Source organism: Xiphophorus hellerii, chromosome 21, assembly GCF_003331165.1.
Source record: "Xiphophorus hellerii strain 12219 chromosome 21, Xiphophorus_hellerii-4.1, whole genome shotgun sequence".
Taxonomy (NCBI): Eukaryota; Metazoa; Chordata; class Actinopteri; order Cyprinodontiformes; family Poeciliidae; genus Xiphophorus; species Xiphophorus hellerii.
Window position 1 is genome coordinate 11,230,856 of NC_045692.1, and position 23,131 is coordinate 11,253,986.

General features: G+C 40.5%; 3 protein-coding genes across 4 annotated transcripts; 1 reads left to right on the top strand and 2 right to left on the bottom strand.

Moving 5' to 3' along the window:
• Positions 1-51: 51 nt before the first annotated feature.
• Positions 52-1,904, bottom strand: LOC116711404 (heavy metal-binding protein HIP-like). Its single transcript, XM_032550719.1, has 6 exons — positions 1,581-1,904; positions 1,421-1,483; positions 1,267-1,329; positions 1,076-1,138; positions 795-920; positions 52-701 (listed from the first exon to the last, which is right to left on the bottom strand). The coding sequence occupies exons 1-6, from the start codon at positions 1,855-1,857 to the stop codon at positions 421-423; spliced, it is 873 nt and encodes a 290-aa protein (XP_032406610.1). The 5' UTR covers positions 1,858-1,904; the 3' UTR covers positions 52-420.
• Positions 1,905-4,332: 2,428 nt separating this feature from the next.
• Positions 4,333-8,652, top strand: pdia4 (protein disulfide isomerase family A, member 4). 2 transcript variants are annotated; one of them, XM_032551275.1, is made up of 10 exons: positions 4,333-4,618; positions 4,958-5,141; positions 5,507-5,712; positions 5,787-5,925; positions 6,025-6,230; positions 6,333-6,491; positions 6,633-6,784; positions 6,960-7,116; positions 7,661-7,894; positions 8,000-8,652. In XM_032551275.1, exons 1-10 carry the CDS (start codon positions 4,543-4,545, stop codon positions 8,410-8,412), a joined length of 1,926 nt encoding a protein of 641 aa, XP_032407166.1. In that variant the 5' UTR covers positions 4,333-4,542; the 3' UTR covers positions 8,413-8,652. The 2 variants fall into 2 exon arrangements, with proteins under 2 accessions (XP_032407166.1, XP_032407167.1); XM_032551276.1 differs by having other exon boundaries at positions 4,964-5,141.
• A 37-nt stretch (positions 8,653-8,689) lies between these two features.
• On the bottom strand, positions 8,690-20,441 carry si:ch211-217a12.1 (alanine aminotransferase 2-like). Its single transcript, XM_032551277.1, has 12 exons — positions 20,315-20,441; positions 19,957-20,160; positions 15,151-15,240; positions 14,896-15,004; positions 14,616-14,749; positions 13,131-13,374; positions 12,875-12,954; positions 12,516-12,652; positions 11,554-11,728; positions 9,717-9,872; positions 9,523-9,635; positions 8,690-9,294 (listed from the first exon to the last, which is right to left on the bottom strand). The coding sequence occupies exons 2-12, from the start codon at positions 20,101-20,103 to the stop codon at positions 9,204-9,206; spliced, it is 1,476 nt and encodes a 491-aa protein (XP_032407168.1). The 5' UTR covers positions 20,104-20,160; positions 20,315-20,441; the 3' UTR covers positions 8,690-9,203.
• Positions 20,442-23,131: the final 2,690 nt, after the last annotated feature.

Genomic DNA, 23,131 nt, shown 5'->3' on the forward strand with positions numbered 1-23,131 from the left:
ATCTAGAAGAAATGTAGCACCCCTTTTTACAACAATAACATACGTTTATCAAATGGTTAAGTTTTTTTTTATATTGAATGCTTATTGTACAAGGATTCTGAGAATGAAAGTGCTTTTATTCTGTGAAATAATGACGTTAAAAATCCTTGTCTCTCAGTCAGAAGGTCCTGACCCAGGTCTGTCTGCATGGAGGCTTCCAAAAGCATTTTTGTGCATATCCTGATTTAATGTGATGTAGAGTTTTATATGTTTTGGACCGTTTATAAACGGATTTTACCCGAGTCATCCTGCACTTTGTGACTATTTCTGGAAAAGGAGCTCTGGACGTGCATTTTACTTTCTTAGAACAAAATATTTTTTCATTTCATTATTGCTGGCAGTGAATTAAACGGAATGTCTGTGTGTTTTTTCTATACAGCCTCACAAGGGGAAAAGCAAAAACCCACTAAAGGTGGTGTAATTATTTCCATCGTCATACAAACCGTGATTATACAAAAGATTCATGTAAACCTCATCGCCCTGTTCAAGCTGAAGGATAATTGCATTAGATATGCTTTCATGTGAACCATCACTTACTTCAAAAGAGCCCATAACATGGTTACCATTATGAAACAAATGAATACCAAGCGACATATCTTTTCTTTTCTCAAGCAAAGTATATCTGAAGTAGTAGATTCCTTTGACTGGGGCTGTGAAGAAACCTAGAACAAAAGAAACAGCAGGAGATATAAACAAGGCCCATCTGCCCACATTCCCGCCTGTTGTTTATTAGTATGGGGGAAACAGGTTGGTACCTGTAGATGGGTTGTAGCCTTGGCCAAAGTTTATGAAGACTTTACTGAACTTCAGCGTGACGTCAGTATTAAAGGGTCCAAAGTATCCACTGGTGAGGGCAGTTGAGAACACCACCTTTGGTTGATCTGTGTGAATGTTTTTTTTTTTCTTATTGAGAGTGACAATACTTCACTTAAGACAGAGAGCAACATTCATAACCACTTCACCTCGTATCAGTTTTACTCACTCTTCTTATTTTATCATCTTCAAATGTTTTACTTTTAATTCTTGCTTATCCTACCTTCGTACTCTCTTCTGATCTCCTCCACCTCCTTCTCATTGGTGGTCATTCTGGCTTCCAGCGCTGAAAGAGGTACAGCAGAGAGTCTTTGAAGACAGAAAATGAATCTATGCAACCTATCAAGGTGAAAATCAACTCTAAATCAAGTTGATTTGGAGTTAACATGAACATGCATCCCATTTTCAACTCACCCATGTTCTTACTCTTGAGAGTCTCCACCTCACTTTTGACGATGTTCAATGTGTTCTCCAACTCTGCAAATACATTTAATGTTCCCCACAGTGAGTGGAGCACATTCTGTCCTGAACTCAGAGGTTACCATATTTGTTTATTTGTCTTCCTCACCTGCATTCTCCCTCTTGATTCCCTCCATTTCCTTCTCAATGGAACTTATTTTGACTTCAAGGCCTGCAAACATAAATATATGGGTTATTGTACAGAAGATTTGTGAATTTAAAGAGTAATCACTGCTAATTAAAACATCTATCTTTGCGACATGCATCACCTAATTTTTCTTCCTCCAGCACCTCTATCCTGCTCAGGTAATGCTTCAGGTCAGTCTTCAGTTCGATGGTCATGTCTCTGAGCTCCTTCAGCTCGGCCCAGAGATCCACAGTGTCATTGGTCTCTCTGGTACTCTCAGCCTGATTTATTTCAACACCTTGAATCTCAGCCTGGAGACCTTGATCTACAGTTTGAGGAGCTTCACTGTCCGCCTCACTGTGAGCCCAAGTCCAACACTGACAGAGGAGCAAAATGTGAAAAACGACAGATCTTCTCATCCTGAAACGTCTGCTGCTGTGGATGGTTTATGTTGCAATCTTGGAGGACGTGCTCTCCACCGTGTTTTATACCAGCAGAGAGCAGGTCACCAAACAGAAGCCTGAGAAATAAGCAGATGTTTCTGATAATTTCCTTATCAGAAACATAAGGAATTATGTTTCTGATAAGGGACATAATGTTTTTGTTTTGATAGTTCCTCCAAAGTAGGACAGAGAAAAACGTGAGAGCGTAAAATATGTCATAGACCTGATCACTTGAGAATTTACCAGGTCTATCAAACAAAGACAAACTTTTGGTTGAGTTTTAATTTTTAGAAAGTAGAACAAAGGGAAGTGGTGAGGTTGAGTAAATAGACATTTGGAGGTGTGTTTACATTTGAGCCTATATAGTGCTGACTAAACACCTGTGGTCTAAAAACAAACTTACATAAAATTCAAGGTTTTGCGCCCAAATCCTGCTTTTAAAAAGCACATAGACTCCTTCAGGTTGTGTAATTGTTCAGGTCCAGAAAAACAAAGTTCAGTTTAATTATTAAATGTCATATTATTAGGTGATCATACAGATGATCCAATCGCAAATGATCTGAGAATATTATCATGATTTACACTTAACTGGCCAGTAGAGGGAGCTGTTTCCCAAAAGACCGGCCAAATCCATAAGTTTAAGAGATGCAACAGTATAAGAAAAGGTGAACATATGGAGAATTTCATTAATATTGAAAAACGTCAAATAACAAGCATGCAACAAGCATTTCTTTTTACATTTGGTCTTTACTAAGACTGTGCAGAGATTATGGGTCCAGATTTAAGGAACTGTGCAACAGACTTGAAAGAAAACCCCCTCATTCATAACACAGTTCTGTTTAAACAAAATTTAATTGTGGTTCAAAGTCTGCTCCACTGTAATACTCCAGGTTGTAAATCAAGGGGATAAACACAATGAAAACCAGTGTGAAAAACTGAAACTGTTGGATTTGATTGAGCTGCTCTACTTGGCATATTCAAGTGAATTTTGAATTCCTCAATTAAATTTCAGTTGTGCCCTGAAAGTTGCTACTATTTTCTGTATCCTGTCTTGGTCCTCACATCTAGCAGAGCTAAACCAGCCCTCCACTGCTGACCTTCACGTGTCTCATATCCCAGGATCCCCTGCTGAGGATTTGTGATCACACCAGCTGCTATTGAGAGGGTTGCTGCTCTAACACAGCTAAATTGTTTTCATGTGCCTCTAAGAGCAAATGTCTAGAAAACTAAAAGGAGAATAAAAAAAAAACAACAAAATGCTGAAACAATGAGTTCCTTTAAATCAAGGCTAAAATTTAATTTGTCTAGAGCTGCCTTAGATTAATAATACTTGGAACATCATATATAACATTATGTATAGGCAAGATTGAAATTCTTTTTCCATTTATTTGCGATAATTTTCTATCAAAACACAACTGAGCTATCACATCCACATTTAGGATTTTTGTGAATCCTACAATCAGACACAACATATATATATATATATATATATATATATATATATATATATTATTTTATTTATTTATTTTTTCTTCTTGTAGAATCTGTAGTTTAACACAGCACTACTGTGGTTTCTGGGTCACACAGAACCTTTTCCATTCCAGTCAGGGCAAAACATATCTAATCTGTATCATGCATATTTTCAACCTTTTGTTACATATAAAAATGTTGAAAGGTTTGACACCTAAATGTAAACCAATACAACCATTTGCCTTCAGAAAACGTTTCAGTTTTTACATGAGCAAAGCTGGTAGGCATTCAGCAAAAGACTTGCAGCTGTAGATGCTGTAAAATGTAATTTCAAGTTATTGACTTGGGATGACTTTGGATTTTTCTGTGCATTTCTTATGTAAATGAATTTACAGCAATGCATCATTTTTTCTACTCTTATGCACTACTTTCTGTTGCCTTATCACATATAATCACAGTAAAACACATTGAATTTGGGGATTGTAATGTAACAAAATGAAAAACAGTTGGCACATCTTGAGTTCAACTGCTGAAAATGTCAGTATAAAGTAGTTTCAGTTCTTTTTTGGGGAGCTAACAAGTTGATAAGGTTTTTGGATAACTTGTCAGTTATTTATTCAACCTGGAAATTAAGTAAATGTGTTTAAGTTGTGTATTTAAACTATACATACCACTCCTTCTTCATACATTATAACTGAAAAGTGACAAATCACTAGTCGTGCATTAGGTGGTATTTGGTTTTCATGCATATTTTTTTTAGATTTTGTAGACATAACTATTTGGCTCCTCGCGTGCCAAGAATTAAAAAAAAAATATTGCGGTGGTTTGAAACTTTTGCCCAATTGCCTTGAACTCAAGATGAAGAGAAAGACCAACACGAGTATCCAATGGCAATCTTCAACGTTTCAAAGTGAGGAATTCAGTGGCGACTCCTGATTGGAGGACGCCAGGTGGGTCAGAGCCAATCAGAGCGTGGCAAGTCAGACAAGTTAAAGGGGGAGGAGGCGGCGGTGGTGCGTTCAGAAGTGAGAGTTTGTATGAAACCACAAACCAAAGGTTTGAACAGCAATAAGCCGTCAGTATTGATCCGGGCAGCGGGTCTGTGTGACGGGCACCCTTTTGATGACATTCATCAGCGGTATTAGCTCAGTTAATTAAAGGGCTACAGCTCCCGGGTGGACCGCAGGGACAATGAGGAAGGTTGCTCTGCTGCTAATTGTGCTCCTCGGCGTTGCACACTTTGCCACTGTCTGCAGGTGTGAAGAAGGTGAGTCTGGCGTGTCGCGGTGTTGTATGAACCGAAATGACCAAACAGCGCAGCTAACACTTGTTTCCGGTCAGTTATTGTCATTTAACCTAGCTAGCTAAGTAACTGAGCATAATTAGCCTACTAGTTAGCATTGGCTGGAATGCCAACAGGGCTGCAGAACTCTGTAAAATCTGAATTTGCACTGTGGGAAACATATGCAATTGCATGTTTTCAGTGGGTTTTTTTTTATTTGTCTTGTTTTGTTTTTCCTGTTTTCAAAACTACCAGTATGTCTAAATATTGCCTGCTTTTTTTTAATCTGCTTTGATTTCTAAATCTTGGATCATTTCTGCTAAGATGCAGAAGAAAACAAAGTCGAGGCAGCCGATGAGGACAGTGATGATGAGGAAGAGGAGGATGACAACGACGAGGATGACACGGAGGTGAAAGATGAGAACGGAGTCCTGGTTCTCACCAACAGCAACTTTGACACCTTCATCGAGGGAAAAGACACGGTTCTGGTCGAGTTTTATGCACCATGGTACGCTTGCTTATTTTAGGGCCTGTCTTCCAGCTTTGCATACCAATAGTGAAATTGTCGCCCAATGTTCTGGACTTTGACTGGGCCATTCTGACACATGAATATGATCTGATCCAGCTATTTCATGCTTGCTCTTACTATAGTTGTTCTGTTGGGAGGTGCCAACTAAAAAAAGTGCATAATTTTTCTCTAGCTTTTGTTGATTTATGACATTCAATCCCAATAAAATAGATGGTTTGTGGTTGCACAAAAAAGAAAGTTTAAGGAACTGTAACATTTTATCATAAAACTGTAAGAGGTATTGAAAGAAATTGCAACAAAAAACTGTCAGTTTTCTTTATGCGGAACTGTCTTTATATTGCCAGGTGTGGCCACTGTAAGCAGTTCGCCCCAGAGTATGAGAAGATCGCTCAGACTCTGAAGGACAACGACCCTCTGATTCCTGTTGTCAAAGTGGACGCCACAAAAGCCGACGCGGTGGCGAGCCGCTTCGACGTGTCGGGATATCCCACCATCAAGATCCTGAAAAACGGAGAGCCCATCGACTACGACGGAGAGAGGACCGAGAAGGGTGCGAATTCAGGAGCAGCTCTTTGTAGGTTTTCTAAAAGAGCATCAATAATTGGGTTGACTGTGTATCTGCAGACATCGTGGCGCGGGTGATAGAGGTGTCTCAGCCGGGCTGGAAGCCGCCTCCTGAGGCCACACTGGTGCTGACCAAAGACAACTTTGACGAAACGGTCGATAACGCAGATATCATCCTGGTGGAGTTCTATGCTCCATGGTGAGTCGCTTCTTAAATCCGGAGTAGGGCTCCAATTTAGGCTCTCTCCTTTCTTGGTTCAGTGATTTAAAATAAAACAAACCTGTTTGTCTTCCGCAGGTGTGGGCACTGCAAGCGACTGGCTCCGGAGTACGAGAAGGCTGCAAAGGAGCTGAGTCAGCGTTCCCCTCCCATCCCTCTGGCCAAGGTTGATGCCACCGTGGAGACGGAGCTCGCCTCGCGCTTTGGGGTCAGCGGTTACCCAACGCTGAAGATCTTCAGGAAGGGCAAAGCGTTTGAGTACAACGGACCCAGGGAGAAGTACGGTACGCGTTTTACCGACCAAACCATCACTACACTGAATTAACAGGACGCTGTGCATTTTCGTTGTTTCTGTAACAAGACGATCCTTTACTTCTTACCTTCAGGCATCGTCGACTTCATGAGTGAGCAGGCAGGCCCGCCTTCTAAGCAGATACAGGCAGCAAAGCAAGTGCAGGAGCTCATCAAAGATGGTGACGACGCAGTCATTGTTGGCATTTTCTCCAGCGAACAGGATGCAGCCTATGAGATCTACATTGAAGCCTGTAAGTGGTTTTGTGTTTTTATTTTTTTTAACTTTGATGCCCAATTTGTAGACTGTTGCTGCAGAAAATGCTACTGAAGGACACCAATAGCATTATTGGCTCCAATATTTCTTATTATTCTGTCTGTTTCCTGTCTGGCAGGTAACGCTCTGAGGGAGGACTTCACCTTCCGTCACTCCTTCAGCTCCGAAGTGGCCAAACTGCTGAAAGCGTCTGCTGGTCAAATTGTCATTATTCAGCCCGAAAAGTTCAACTCAAAGTATGAGCCAGCCTCTAACAAGCTTACAGTCAAGGTGAGGTTGTCCGTTTCAGTTCTCTTTCTATTTCTAGTTCAATTTGAAGGTGAAACTTGATTAGAATATAAAATGATTCAGTTCAGTTTTGTGGCACTAGGATGCAAGCAAGCATTGAGCAGCAATCCTCACAAAAACTATCTGGCTTGGAACTTGCTGTGTCTGAAATGTGCAGGAGTCGATGTCGGTGTCTGAAGTCCAGGAGTTCTTCAAGAAACATTCCATTCCCCTGGTGGGTCACAGAAAACCCAGCAACGATGCCAAGCGCTACGCAAAGAGACCCCTGGTGGTCGTATATTACGGAGTCGACTTCAGCTTCGACTACAGGATAGGTGAGTTGGAGATGAAATTCTCAGCTAAGTATACAGTGTTTTGCTAAAGTATTCACACCCCATTTACATCACATTTTGATATTCTACAGCTTCAGTTAGTTTCATAGGGGTTTTATACGGTAGATCAAAAAAACTGTAGTAGTAAAGTGGAAGGGAAATGAAAGTTTATTTATCTAAAAACTTTTTTTAAAAAGAAAAAAGTCAGCTCTACAATTTGGAGTTCTAAGGGACTTACCAGGTTTTATTTAGGGGTGTTGGAGTAGAGAGAACTGAATAAATGCACAACACACTTGTGACATTTTTGTTGTGGTTGTGGTGACTTTTTTTTATTTTTTTTTCTTCCTAAGGTCAAAAGTTAATATACTGTAATTACCCATTAAAGCTCGTCTTGGTTTACTCTGTTGGATCATTTTGTTTGCATTCTGAGTTATGATGTTTCTGTGGCTTCAAGTTTAATCTTGGAGCCGATCAGACAGCTGCACGCCACCTGTGAAGAACCGTCTCTGCTTTTTCAAGCTTTTCATCTCGTCTTTTTCACTTTCAGCCACACAGTTCTGGAGGTCCAAGGTGCTGGATGTCGCCAGAGACTTTCCTGAGTACACGTTCGCCATCGCCGACGAGGAAGATTACGCCGAGGAGCTGAAGAGCCTGGGCCTGAGCGAGAGTGGCGAGGAAGTGAACGTTGGGATTTTGGCCGACGGAGGAAAGAAGTTCGCCATGGAGCCGGAGGAGTTTGACTCAGAGGTGCTGAGAGAATTTGTTGTTGCTTTTAAGAAAGGTGGGTCTTTGTTTCACGTTGCATCACTTCTAAGGGAAGTTTTTTTTTTTGTTTTGTTTTGTAAGCTTGCTAAATTTTTCAGTATGTCTTGAATTTTGTCTACAGGAAAGCTGCAACCCATCATCAAATCCCAACCAGTTCCAAAGAACAACAAGGGACCAGTTAAGGTTGTGGTGGGAAAGACCTTCGACGAAATCGTCATGGATACCCAAAAGGACGTCCTGATCGAGTTTTATGCTCCCTGGTGCGGCCACTGTAAGAAGCTGGAGCCCGACTATGTGGCGCTTGGCAAAAAGTACAAATCCGAGAAGAACCTGGTGATCGCCAAGATGGACGCCACCGCCAACGACGTGCCGAACGACAGCTACAAAGTGGAAGGCTTCCCCACGATATATTTTGCCCCCAGCGGCAGCAAGCAGAGCCCGGTTAAATTTGAAGGTGGAGACAGAACAGTAGAGGCGCTCGGTAAGTTTGTAGAGCAGCACGCCACAAAGCTCCTAAAGAGAGACGAACTTTGAGACTTTCTCTCTACGAAGGAGCTAAGAACTCTAAACGGCGGCGGGGGTCTTTTGGAGTCTGGGAGGCCAAAGGGAACGCAGCAGTTTCTAAACGGTGTTACTGACTTTCTTTGTGTTTCAAAATTTCTTTTTAGTTTCTGTTCATTCCGAGAGGTTCGGCTTCTGTTTCTGAAAGCATGTAAGCACTGACGGTTTTTAAATAAAGCTGAAAATGATGGTGGCTTTCTGCACCAACGCTCAGACGAGACTCCTTGTGGTGATGAATTGAAACAAGAGGTTGTTTTTGTAGAAATTTTAAATGAAGAGACTGGAAGTGCATACAGCTCAGGAAAGAATCACATTTTAAAAATCACAGTTTTAAACATCATCACAAATGGCTGCATCTTGAAACTAGCTTAAAAACACTCAGACTGTACCCTGATCTTGATTATGGAGCTTCATGTTAATCCTGTATTCACCTAACATATTAAATTAAGACATAATCATTAAGCATCAAAACATTTTCCAGGGGAGGGTTGGGGGGGGGGATGCTTCTGTAACTATGGCTCAAAGATCAAACATAATCCAGATAGTTCTGGCTGTGTGGTGCTAAAAAGTGCTTCATGTACAGATGTTTAAAACATCTTCATATGGTGTTCATAAAAAAGTCTCTGTTTAACAAAACATCAAAGGTTTTTGAGGTTCTGGGCGGGTACTGTAGAGCTGCTGCCTCATTCACTCAAAGGCACTTGAGATACTGGCACTTGATGCGTTGGTTCATGAACAGCAGCGGAAAAGGTGAGGGGGGAACGTTAGGAAAACTCGTTGGTAAATCGCAAGTGGAAGTCACGGATCTTCTGCAGCACCACCTTCAGCTTCTCGGTAGGAGGTAAGATGGTCATCCTGGATGGAGGAGAGAACAAAAACCTATAAATGGTGCAGATGTTGAAGGAATGTGTTTGTGATGCGCAGCAGAGTTTTTCGTGATTTTTGTAATTATGCTCTAATTTATGTTGAGCTATGATGTACAAAACCATGAAATACACTGAAGTTTGTGGTTGTAACAAGACAAAATGGGAAAAACGTTCAAGCTGTCTGAATACTTCTGTAATATTAACATGAAGTGCAAACCTGAAGTGGAAGGTTCCATCTTTCTGACCGAACCCACTTCCTGGCACCAAGCAGATTCCCTCCTCCTCCAGCAGCTTCATACAGTAAAACATGTCCGGGACTTTGCCTTCCGCCTGCAGGTAAGCACACACATGCATGACTGCTAACGTGTTGGCGCTGGATCACCAGTCAACCAGGGGAATGTAAGAGCAGACCTTGGCCTTGTCGATGGCTTTCTGTGGGAGAGTGATGCGGGGGAAGGTGTACATGGCGCCCTGCACCGGATTGCAGGTGATCCCTGGTACTTTGTTGAAGATCTCCTCCGTCAGCCTGGCCTTCTCTGCCAGCGCGGCCAGCACTGCTGTCCGCTCCTGGAAGGGAAGCAACCGGGAAGAATGAGTAGGAGTTAACCGAAGACCTGAAACTGAATCCATCTTTTCCCACAATAACTATTCTGCGCTGGCATCTCGCTGGCTGTAATAGATCCTGTAAAATGTGAGGCTGAAACTCGGAGGATCAGAGTCGTTTGTTCTGAAGGTTTCACAGATGCTTGGTTGGATAAAGTCAGGAGATCTTTGAGTTTTTCCATCAAAACAGTGCTGTTCCAGTTTGCTTTGTGCTATCAATGTATGTTAATCCACTGAGCCATTCTAACATGAAAATAAAACCTATTTTAAATTGCTCCACTTGATCCCTGAAAATAAAAACAATCCTTCCCATTTCAGACTCATGCACTGTGTTGCAAATTGACAATTTCTGGCAAGACTTAAAAAGAGAAGTTTGCAGATGCCATCTGTCAAAACTGAACAGGCTAGAGATGTTTCATAAGGAAGAACGGGCCACAGGTTTAGTCTCTGTGTGCAGGCAGAATGGATCAGAGGCTGAGAATAGAAATGCACACCACAATTTTCAGATTTTTATTTTTTCCAAATTTTTAAAACCAGATTCAACCTCATAATATTATTTGTGTTGGTCTATCACTAAAATCACCAGAAATACAGTGGGTAGAGTAATTGTACCTTAAGAAAATGTACTGAAAATATTTAAACGTTTCTGCCACTGTGAAAAATACAAATTAGCCTGTTATTCAACAAGGAACAAAAACAGAAAGTGTTTTTTTTTTTTTTTTCTTTTTAAAAGAAAATAGCTGACTGACTGTCTGGCCAAGATACTTTAATCGGGTCACTTGGTGGCATCATTCCCCCACTGAGTGAACGCTGGTGATTGTTGGCCCTTAAGTTATATAACTTTGCTAGGGAGAAATATGTTTTCACTTTACACCAATACTGTAACCTTATGTTACCAATTAATGATTCTGAATACCAAAGAGCAACAAAGTTCCAACATTTCTCTCTGTAAAAGTATGAACAGCTCTTCCACAGTCTTCACAATAAAAACTACACTTGGTTTAACTTTAACTCTTCCTGTGGCAGTTATATGTCTACAGAAAATATGGCAAGACTGTCCTCAATGATTTAACAGCTCTCAAGCCCAGCTGAAATGTGCAAAGTATGTTTTCTTCTTTTTTTTTTGCTTTATTGTAAGAGGAAGCAGAGAAGTGCAGAGGTTTTTAAATGCAGAGTCATAAATATACTGTTTCCCTCTTGGAAAATTGCTGAAATATGCAGGATTTCAATGCTAGAACAAAAAATCCCTCCAGTCTGAGTCACATTACCAGTGAACTAAGCAATGGCCACATAATGAATGACTTCCTCTCACTGTGAACAACCCCTCCGCCTGTGTGAGTTCAGCAGAAACAGGTTAGCATCATTACTACACTCTACATTATATAATGTGCTGCATATAATCCACTTTGCAAAGCTCAGGCTGCTGCTTGAAACCAACAGCAAGAAGCAAAACTCCTGCACAAAGAAGCCGATTACTGCCTTGTAAAGACTTCAGCTTCAATGCAAGCTTTGTGTGCGCAGATTATACCCGTCGGTTCTTGTGCGTATTTACATAAGTGAAATGTGTTTGCTGAAATGTTTGCTGCTGCATCCGGGTGTGCAACGTGTGATTAGGAGACCTTGTTTTTTTGGGGGTTTTTTTCACCTTCGTAAACGAAGTGTAGGACGGTTCATCGGGCTGTGGGGGGTTCACCACCAGGTCCAGGAGGGCCTGTCCCGGAACGGGGGGGCACAGACGCACTGACACCAGTTTGGTGAGCTGGGCCTTCACCTCCGGGTCCATGTTGATCACCTCCATGTAGCCGCCACGGAACCCACACCTCATGGAGGCAAACAGAGAGAAGGCAAACACGAGGATGACTACACGACACACATCTGCGTGGAGGAATAACTCCACCACCTGTAGACCAGCAGGAATACGTCTAACAACAAGAGCAACAGAGGATGCACCAAGCACAGCAATACTGGAGATAGTACTCTACAGCAGGGACAAGGAAAACTAAAATATAAAAAGATTTTGTTTGGAAATGTCTCTCTATCACACAGACACTATACACCAGACAGGTCTGAAAAGAAAATGCAAATTTAACAAAAAAATAACCCAATTTTAATAAGGTTTAACGTACAAAATATAAGCCAACCTTTATTTTAATTACACAGATCAATAGGTCATTGAGGCAATGTGAATAGTAACTATTCAAATGTAACGTGCAAAATATTTTTGCTAATTTTGTTTTTGGCATTTAGCAAATAAAAACAACCTAAAACAAGAAACGTTCAGTCTGAGAAAAATTTTGCCTGTTATCTTTTTTCTAAGTGTGTAAAAATCTCTGGTTTCAGCAGCAGCTAACTGCTGATAACCAAATACATTTAGGCATTTAATAAAACATTAGATTGCACTTTATTACAAAACGGTACAGCTAGAATGTTAAACACGAGTGTTTAACATTCACGATTCATTTCATATACAGAAATGAATCACTTTCCAAAACTTTGAAAACACCCAAGCATTTTCAAGGATTTCAAGCATCTGTACGAACCCTGACTATAAAGAGAGAAAAGCTAGAGAATTCCTACGTATAATAATTCATAAATGTAGTCGCTTACTCTCCCATGTAGCACTTAGAGGTGGAGTGGAAGGAGGCCATCTCCACAGTGCTGGAATACTCCGGTCCCATCTCAAACAGAACCTTTTTGAAGGAGTGAAACTTGCAGCCCTCGGCGTACACGTTATCCTGGTAGACCTGCCAGAGGAAAATGGTTTCAGAACAAACTCTGTTTACACAGGAATTAAATGAACTGGAAATAAATTAATACAGATGCGCGAATGGGGCCCATATATAGGCAGAAAATAAATGTCTTTCCTCTAAATCGATGCTGAGCTCCTTGATTTTCCACCTAACAGTTGAGATCATTTAAAACTTTGTTTGTGCTTTTAGATGAATTAAACTTTTTTTTTTTTTTACCTCATCGGCCATGAGGAAGAGATGTTCCTCTTTAGCGAATTGGATCACATCCTCAATACACTGTCTGCTCTGCACTTGACCTAAAATAAAAAAGCAAAACAGAACATTACGTTTAGAGTAAAGACAGTAGAAGAGTGAATTAAGATGTTTGGAATATTTCTATTGCCAGATAGATGTATTTTTTTTCTTCACAAAATAAGTATATACAAAACAAAGGTTTCTGCCAGTAAATGTGCAGGGCTCTGTGTATATGTACCTGTGGGGTTCCCGGGGTTGATGATGCAGAGCACGCGGGGCTTGCAGTGCTGCTTGGCTTCATTTAGCGCTCTCTTGAGCTCTGCCACGTTCAGACTCCAACAGTTGTCCTCGTCCAGATAGTAGTTGATCTGCACAGCGGCCAGGTCCGCCAGAGCGGCCGAGTACAGAGGGTACTGAGGGATTGAGATCATCACCCCGGTGCGGTCTCGACCCTCGCCGCACACCAGCAACTTCAGAATGGTCTGAGATTTGGAGAGGTTTTTTACCGACTTGATTTTGGATGCCATTAGAAGCAGATCATTTATGAAGGAACCTGGAGTCGGTGTAGACACTGAGAAGGTCAAGTCAGTCTACGGCTGTTCAAACCCGAAACAATTTTCCAAAGATTTCACAAATAGAATAAAGCCTTTATACATTTCAAATTGTGTTTTAGATTTTTGCCAGTGGTGCCCCTGCTATTCATGCTACCCTGGATGGTGAGCCCTATGGCCCACACCAAAAACTTTCACTATTCAGAATGTAGAGAGGAGTTGCAGCACCAGAATATCTGCAGATTTCAACAAGTCAAATGTGAGGCTTTTCAAGACTTTTTGATGCCACTTTGAATGAAATTGAAGCCCCCCCCAAAAAAAACTATAAATATAAAGAAATGTTTGGGGAATCCTGCTGTATTATAATCAATAGTAGCATATATTATAAAATTTCTGCAGTCTGTTTGTAGTTTTTGGTAGTGGCTATGTGCTTTTAACACTGAGTGGCTCTCTACAGCTCCCATAGCTGCAAGCTTAAAAGTTGGGGGTTTTTTTGCACAGAATCCACCGAGCCTCGTACGGGTCGGCTACAGAAGTGACTGGAAATAAATTTGCACTTATCTATGATAGTCACCAAAAGGTTAGCTAGTTAGCAAGGGCCTATTAGCAGCTAGTCATTGGCAGCATCAACCGCGTTGAGTCACAGAACACAATGAGGCACGAGACTCAAACTTATGCCTGACAGAAAAGTTCTGTGAGAGAAAAAACTATGTAGAATATACAAGATTAAATAGTGATTAACATAATTAAGATAATTGTAAAGACCTTTTAAGGACATGTGGACACCCTGCATACCATCCTAGGGATATCTGAGTCAGTGAAATAATTTAAAACCTGACACCTCTGCCTGTACACTCTATGCCAGATATGCCAGTGTTTATTACTGCATGGGCTGGTTGTTATCTCTTTGTGCTAGATTATATCTTAAAGTTACTCAGCTGTGTGAAATGGTTACATAAAAGTGAGGGTGATAAAGGTCTGTGTGTGGATTAAAGTCGAAGATGTGCAAAGTACAGCTCAGTAAGTATATAATTAACAGGCGTTCAATGTATGCCAGTTCTGTGAAATCCGTGTCGCTTTCGCAGGATTAAAGGAACAATACGTCTATTAAGTCAGCTCCGCAGCATGCCACCAGTCTGTGAAGGAGGAGGTGTCAAAGGCGTGACAGATACCACAATAGCATCGCTAGCCCCGGTGGAGAGGTAGATGTTGTCGGGATTGGAGGGGATGCCGCTGTCTCTCCTCTCGATGTAACGTGCCACATCCTGCCGAATGCACTCGATTCCCTGGCTGGCGCTGTAGGCCCCTGCAGGACAGCAGAGTGAACTTTGAAAGTTCTGCACAGATAAGCTGACACTGTTTAACACACAGAGACTGACTGTGACGGTACAGAGCAGCTCGAAGACGTGACCGACTGGACGGAGCACAGGGGTGGGCGGGGAGTTGTCTGACCTATACTGTGACCCCCGCAGGCGTCGAGAATACGCCGAGCTCTCTTCTTGGCGTCCTCTGGAAACTTGTTGTCTTCCAAAAGCTCCGGGTAAGAACAAAGAGCCAACACCTGAGAGAGAGATGAGGATATGTGGTTTAGCTCCGGGCTTTGCAACAAATGTTGTTTTTTTTGTCCGTCAATGAGCGCTCCACATTATCAGCAAAAGTGCAAACACAGCAAACAATTAGAGGATGAATCCAGCCAGTGAGTCTAACCTCTCTGAAAAATGTGATTGGTCTCTGACCCATAGCTTGGGCATCGCCTATGTTAGCCTTGATGACTTCTGTGAAAGGTTTCTTCACACCCTGCAACAACAAAACCAGAAAGTGTAAAAGTCAAATTAATGAGGCGGACCTTTGTGGATGTAAAATTCAAATCTGTAGAAACTTGTACTGTATTCATACTTGTACTTGTTATGACTGAGTGGCTTGGAAAAGTTTTGACACCATTAGAACTTTTTCTTCCTTTTGCCACATTACATTGAGAAACCTGTCACATGAAGCTTATTCATGAAGCTTCAATAAGCTTCATGTGACATGCTAACACAAAGCTAGCAAGCTGTGTTTGTCTAACCTTCCGACAGGACTTCAGCCCTAAACGAGCCACGGATACGACAGCATGGACTAGATCAAAGTATGTTCATGCAGTAAAATGGCCCAGTTAAAATCCATATCTTAATCTAACTGGGAATTTATGCCAGGATTTAAAAAACAGACTTCACAGGTGCTCTTCGTCCAATCTGGACTCAGGGAGTTGTTCAGAGAAGAATGGGGGACATTTTTTAGTATCATGTGAAAAGCTGGTGGAGACAAAGTCCAAAAGTTTTGCAACTGCAATGTAATGTAACCTGATACATTAAATTGCAGTTGGTGGTCCTACAAAAGACTGAATCAGGAGAGCTCATGACAAATGCCCACCACACTTTTTATTAGTAAAATTTATGTTTTTTCTATCGTAATTATGCACTACATTGTGTTTATCAGTCAAATAAAATGCTGATGGTGCACAATGAAGTGTGTAAAGTGATCAAATCAGAAAAAGTTCCGGACGTACTTTAGCATTGTACTGCAAGTCAAAATAAAAGGCACAGCTTATTTTCAACCTGCATCGACCAGTCGCTCCCCCATTAGAACGCCCCCTCTTATACTTTACAGTCTGGTTTGATGTGTGTTAAACGACTGCTGAGTCTTACAAAAACACAATCCACCCACAGTTGGTGGGTTGCATGTTCACCAAGACATGCTGGCTTAATCTAATTACAAGACAGGCTTCTGTCTTTTCTTCGCTTCCTCTGGCCATCTTCTATTCATCAGCACACCGGCTCTCTTCATCTCTTTGACTTAAACGACACGCCCAAACTCAGGGTCTGTTTGCTGGTTGTGGCACGCTGCAGCTGCTGCCGTTTCTCAGATGACGTCAACCAAACCGACAGCACACTTTATGGTAACCAGACCAAAAAGGTCAGAGTGTCAATCAGAAACGTTCGAAGTCAATCAGGCGGTCAGAAGAACTTTGATCATCATGGATGTTTACACAAGTCCAGCTCCAGCCGGGTGTAGAGTACAGGACTTGAAATACATGCAATGTTGTCGGTCCATGTCCAGGTCATGCAAAGTTTAGAAAAAAGAAAAGAAAAGAAAAAGTGTTTGGCTCTTTTTGAAAGGATTCTATAATCACAGAGAATCTTCCTCACCAAATAATCTTTTCTTTTATCTTTAAAAAAAAAAAAAAAAACTATGGCAAGGCTAGCTTCACACTAAATTAGATCTACGTAGCTGGGTGCACCTCGTTTGCTTTTTAATCTCTATCAACAAAGTGTCCGGTTGTTCTCTGAGGCGGTTACTTCCTGCACTCTCCTGCTCAGTCAGCACCAGGCACTGACTACACAGGCCTGACCAGCACAGCCAGACCAAGTGACCCAGAGGACAGAGTAGAGCTCACGAACAGAAACCTTTTTCTTCCTTGCAGAAGTATTCACAACCCCCTTCCTTTTTTTCACATTTTGTCCTTTTACAACCATAAACCGCTGCGTACTTTATTTGGATTTCTTCGGAATTGGTTGAAGTGTAAAGCCTAATGTGTTTTTAACCAAATATATATATAAAAAGTGTTCCATGCATATGAATTAAAATAAAATTCTTATAAAATTTCTACTGTTCATTTATCTTTCCAAAACAGCTAGAGCTCTGTCAGTTCTCAAAGAGAAACTACACTTGCGTATGCAAACTGGAAAATAAGCATTGCTAATTTTCTCATGTGATTCTCCAAGGACAATGCAATCATTAAGATGGTAATGAAATGAAGCGGAATTAGGCATCAGGTCACTCAAAGAAATGAAAACAGAGACGTGTGTGGAGTCGTACGGATACCAGAAAAGTTAACGTTTCCCATGCTCCTGCTTGGATGACACCCAGCTATTGTGACAGAAAACACCAGACTTGCCAGAAGCTGAGATCCAAGCCTGAATCAGCTTTCACCAGAGCAGGCAGTGTCATGCCAGATGTCTGCGTAAGGATTTATAAGGGTCATCAGCACAAATGCATTAAATCTGCTGAGCCACCGGTAAAAGTGTTCCAGTAGCAGATCTGACAGGAAGCAAATCCGACTGCTGCAATACAAACCCTCCGACCCCTCTGGGAAAAAAAAAAAAAAAACGCCTTAGATTTAGATTTGGTTTTTAAGATATCTGACACAACCCACTTTGCTTCTGAGGTAATTATTTTGTCAGCTGTGCGGGACATGATTCGTCCCAGTTATGAGCATAGAAAAACAAGTGGACAGCCGAGAAGCGCAACACTTTCATAAGAGCTGCTTGTTTTGAACCTCCAGAGCCCAGAGGGCCCCAGCAGGCTCTTTCTTCTGAGTGGGTAAGCCCAAAGACACAAAAGAGGACAGAGAATGCTCATCTTATGTAACAAAGCTCTACAATATACACGTCCTCGGAATCCTGCAGGCAACTCAGACAAAAGGAGAGGTAAATGCACTCAAAGCCAGTCAGAGCTATCCACTACAGCTGATCATGTGTCTCAAGAAAGAGGAGAGAGAGAAGGCGTGTAAAAAAACCCATCACTTTTAACTTGCTTATCTTTCCTCCAGTAGATCAATAACGCCCCTGTTGGAATGTAATATAAACAAAACACGACAGGGGAAAAAAACGACCTGCTGTCCCAGTCCTGTCGCTAATCGCAGAGGAAATTGGCAAAAACTAAACTGTCTAAAAAACGAATGATAGTTTTTCACATTTTAATCAGATATAGAACAGAACATGGACATTATGGTTTGTTATGTTTGTCCACTATCTTCAAAAGTTGTTTTTTATTTAAAGCTACAAGCCAAACGTCTGTAAATTCAATCTAACTCAACTGAGAGGTACTTTGCCACAACAAGCCGTCATCATGTTTTTTTCTATTTGTTATGCTTTTTGGTTGTAAATAAGGATGGGAGGTCCACACAAAACAAGTTTTCACACCAACGTGACTCTGGTGACATCGCTTAAGGCATAAGACAGCCAACTATATATGTTTGTATGTTTCATTGTTTTTTAGTTGCAGTTGTACTTTAAATTCCTCTTTCAGATGTGTTTACTTGTCTTCTGTGGAACTACAGTAAAATGAGGCAAGTGCTAAATAAAATCAAGCAAAAATAACAGGTTGATATGTTTCATGCAGATTATATATGTCATTATTTTTTCCACCAAAAAAACAAAACAAACGTGCAAACAGACATATAATGACGTCAGTCCTATCCCTTAACAACACCATGGGCACACCAGCATACTATGGAGGGTAGGAAGTGCCACGATTTTGTACATAAATGAAACAGAACACTACAAAGAAATATGTTACTACTTAGTGAAAAGGGATAAAAAAAAAAAATACACGTTCATAAGTAAAATATGACATGTCATTATTTAAATGTGAAAAAAACAGATTAACTATGCCACTATTAAAATAGTTATTTCATGGTCAAATGCTCCGGTACATTATGAAATTGATTTCATCTGTCAGCTTTATAGTGCTGCTCCAGTCAAGATGATTGGTCTATAGTAATAGTTACTGTTAGAGAAACAATTATATATATATTTTTTTACATTTGGAAAACTGCACTTTGAATATCAAACTTTATTTCAAGTTGAACAATTATGTGGGGATATTATTTATTTATGTCTTGTAAAAATTATTTTTATGTCTTGTAAAAATAGTTATAGAATTGTACAATTATATTGCTATATATGTATAATTATAAAATTATATAACTATTTCTTGGATAGGTGGCACTTTTTGCCTTCCGTACTTACAGCCCACACAACCACCATCATTCCAGTCAAACCCAGAGGGAAGAAATAAGGGGAAAAAAGCATTGCTTGGTCCAAAAGAGAGAGATCGTTTATAAAAACTGAAGTAAGGTGATTTCCAAGTGCATGTAGGACCATTACTCTGAATAAAAACATATTACGGCTTTCACTAATTTTATGAGTTGCAAATATACACTGAAAAAAATCAGATAAATAATTAAATAAACAGATGTGTAAGGGTTAAAAGTTGTTAAGAAGATCATTATTGTCACTGCTTAGTTTCCGTATTGACAGCATAATCTCTAATGCTATAATAATCAATTAGTAAGTTAAAAAAAAAACAGACCTCCAATACAACAGAATGTACATCGAGTCACTCAGAAGTCTCTCCACTGCCGCAGCGTTTTCCATTACTCTTTTTTTTTCGTCTGCGCAACCGAAGAAAAGCTTTTTTATATACAATTATTTTTGTAAAACACTGCACTGAAAGTGCATATTTTATCACTGTGAGTGAGTGAGTGGTTGGTTGATGGAAACCATGCTGGATAATATCTTCACATGTAAAGGTGGAATCCCCAACAGGTGTGTAAGAGGCACGCAAAAGGCAGTCAGTTGTAGAAAAGCCTGAGCATATAAACACTCATACTCTGCATTACGTAAATGAAACCAACTTTTATAGTTGGTTCATTTGTTTCTGTCGGACACTTCGGCTCTGTTTTCAGTTTACCTCTCGGAGCTCCTTCTCTATCTGCACCGCCCGCTGGACGATGGGGCCGCGGACCGCGTACTCCACCCGCTTCACGTTGGGGTTCATGTTCTCCACGGTCAGCACCTTCCCCCGACACGACACCCCGTTCACTGCCTGCTGGGACATCCTGGCTGCTTTGTGTTCAGCCCGCTTTCTGCCAGTGCCTCAAACTGGAAGGCTTTTCTAAAATTGTATTTTTTTTTTTTTTTTTAGAAGTAGAAGAAGAAGAACAAATGAAAGTTATCAACAATTAACAGAAGTCGGTCGCAGCAGAAGAGGAGATAAAATTATCGGTCGCTGCAGAGGAAGAGATAAAAAAAAATGTATCTTTGGTTACCAGCTGCTCTGCGGGGAAAACAAAGTTCAAGTCAGCTCGGGCTCTTGGAGAGACTTCGGAGCCTCCCGGTGCTCATATTCCCAACCGGACCGCCACGCCTCCGTCCGCGGGTTGGCTGGACTTTCCTCCCTTCAGTTTCTGAACGGAGCCTGCCAATGGTACGTCCAAAGGGCTTTAGGAAAATCTAACTTTACAGACGTAACATCGACAGAAGTCAAGGAAAAAGAAGCAAGTTATATATCCACACCCGCGGACAAACACCGATGCTTACAATATAAGTTGTTTTTAAGTCACCCGAACAAGGACGAAGGCTTTCCGTTTTAACGTCTCCATGCCGTCCCAGCGCATTGAACGCGGCATGAGATCTGCGACAGAAAAACATCATTTTCACATGCAGGGTGAACGCTTTGCTGCGTTGTTCGGTAACCTAGAAAATTTGGTATCGTGAATATCAGCGATATATTTAAGGACAGCCTGTGTATTTTTATGAAAGGTGGAGCAGCTTATTCCGAACAATGATTTGAATGCATCGTCCATTTGCTTCATTTGAATACATTTGCATGGCAGTTGCTTTTTTTATATATAATAAAAGAAATATACATTATTTAACAGATAAAAATAAAATCTATACTTTTTAAATTAAAAAAAGCAGCTGATTTTAAGTTGCATCAGCCAGCAGCCTTAATGTGCTACAGATGGCTCTCTAGAGTTACATTATCTACACTGAGTCACATGAGTGATTATATATTTAAGCATCCATCCATTTTCTTACACCCTTGCCCCTAGTGCTGGTGCCTATCTCCAGCTGACGTTCCGGGCGAGAGGCCATTTTTAAGCAAATTTGATGAAATGTAATTAGTGTGACTATTACATTTTATTCCTTATTAGATAAAAAAAAAACTGAAGAGGATACTTTTCAGTAAGGGATTTGCTTGGACCATGACCAAAGTTCTCCCTGTGTTCTATAATAAGCAGAGTTGTTAATTAAAACTCATTGCAATGGTACGGCAGGACAAAGAGCATCTCATACATAAAGTTACATGCAGTCTATAGCAGGGTTGGAGTTTAGCCAGTTGTTTTTAAAGCAATAATTTTATCCAACCCTTATTTTACATAATCTTGCTGTATTTGCACCAAAGCTACTTTCACATGTATGATTTGAACAATATGTTTGTCTGTTTAAATTTTGTAAAGTGCAAGTGTTCAATGTAAGACACTGCATTAAATTTTTTTTACTTATTAAACTATATATGTGTAACCCAAGTAAATATAACACCAGTTCCTGTAGATACAATATTCCAAAAAAACCCAGCAATGTTTGACCTCTCTGTAGTTCTAGATGAAATTTCTGTTCTTCATTAACATCCCTGGCAGAAACAAGTCAGTACTGGATCTTCCTCTGTTAGTTCTCCACCACATGATTTTAAAAATCTTATTGGAGAAAAATAAATAAACAAATAAAATACCCTACTTCTTGTCCATTCACTTTCCTTGAAATACCACATATAGCTGTAAAGAAGCATCAGTTAGTTAGTTACACAAACTGTCACTACAGTACAGAAATGGATACAGAAACAATACTAAACATTTTGGAGGTTTTGAGAAAAGACCTAATTTTTAATACTTTTAAATTGCAGTACTCAATTTACCGAACCCTGAAATAACTGTTAGCCATGTATAGCATGAGCACATGAATAGTGACTTTAGAGCTATAAAACAAAACTAAAACCAGAAAAACAAGTTGCTATAATAATCAGATTATCAAATCGGCATTTGTGCGAGAAGGACCCTGCAGAGACATCTTGGAAAAGTCTAGGGAAAGACATTTGATATCGCCAACTAAAACAGGGCACGTCCTAGCATGTGATGTCCGGCTGACGTTGGAGTGTCACGCAGCAGGCATTCTGGTAGCATCAAATACCAAGTTAACATAATAGGTTATGGTCAAGGTCAGCTGTAAGAAAAGTAAAAACTGAGCAGCGGTAAGGAGCTCAGAAGCCAAAATTGAGCATAAACTGGTTTCCATTTTGACTCAAAACCATGCAGGACTGCTGAAAGCCATGTTGGAGTTCTACGATCTGAGTGTTTACGATTCTGGTGCAAAATATTTCAAGTTGAGGCTAAAACTAAAGCTGTTTCAATTACATTTAATGCTTTCAAAGTCCTATTTTCTTCATGTCTATCTATGGCTACGCTGGCAGGCACTTCAAAACAGACTGAAGTGTGACATCTGAGCTGTACTCACTAAGTGTGATGAAAGAGTAAAATGAAAAGAGGAGGAGGGGTCGAGGGGGCTCATGAGGAGCTGAAATGCAGCAGAAACCAGGTGTTTAAATTCACTTTATCAGAAGACACAGAATGTTTTTGTGCGATTTATACTTCTCCTGTTTGCAGGAGTCTCCATCAGACTCGCTACCTGATGGAGCTGCACATCTGCTGAGTTCGTTATACAAACTGCTTCTCAGTGCAATCCTGGTAAAAGCAAAAAAACCAAACAAAAACGGTGTTAAAGGGTTAATAGTGACGTTGTGATGACTTCCTGAAGGTGTAGTTTCAGAAAGAGTCGGCGTTTATAAAGAGACAGAGGCCCAATTCCATGTCCTTAAATCAGGACGTAAAGTTTCTGTTAAGTCATATTTGATATGTAGCTTTTTTATGAAAACTGAAGGTAACATTACGTTACTTGACTATGCCATGAAATTGCATTATGTGCCTGGAAAACGCACAATACTGCCCACCTCAGATGACTAAGATTATATATAATCTTAGTAATCTGTAGGAACGCTATCCAGATATTTTTTTTTCAATTGTTTGAAA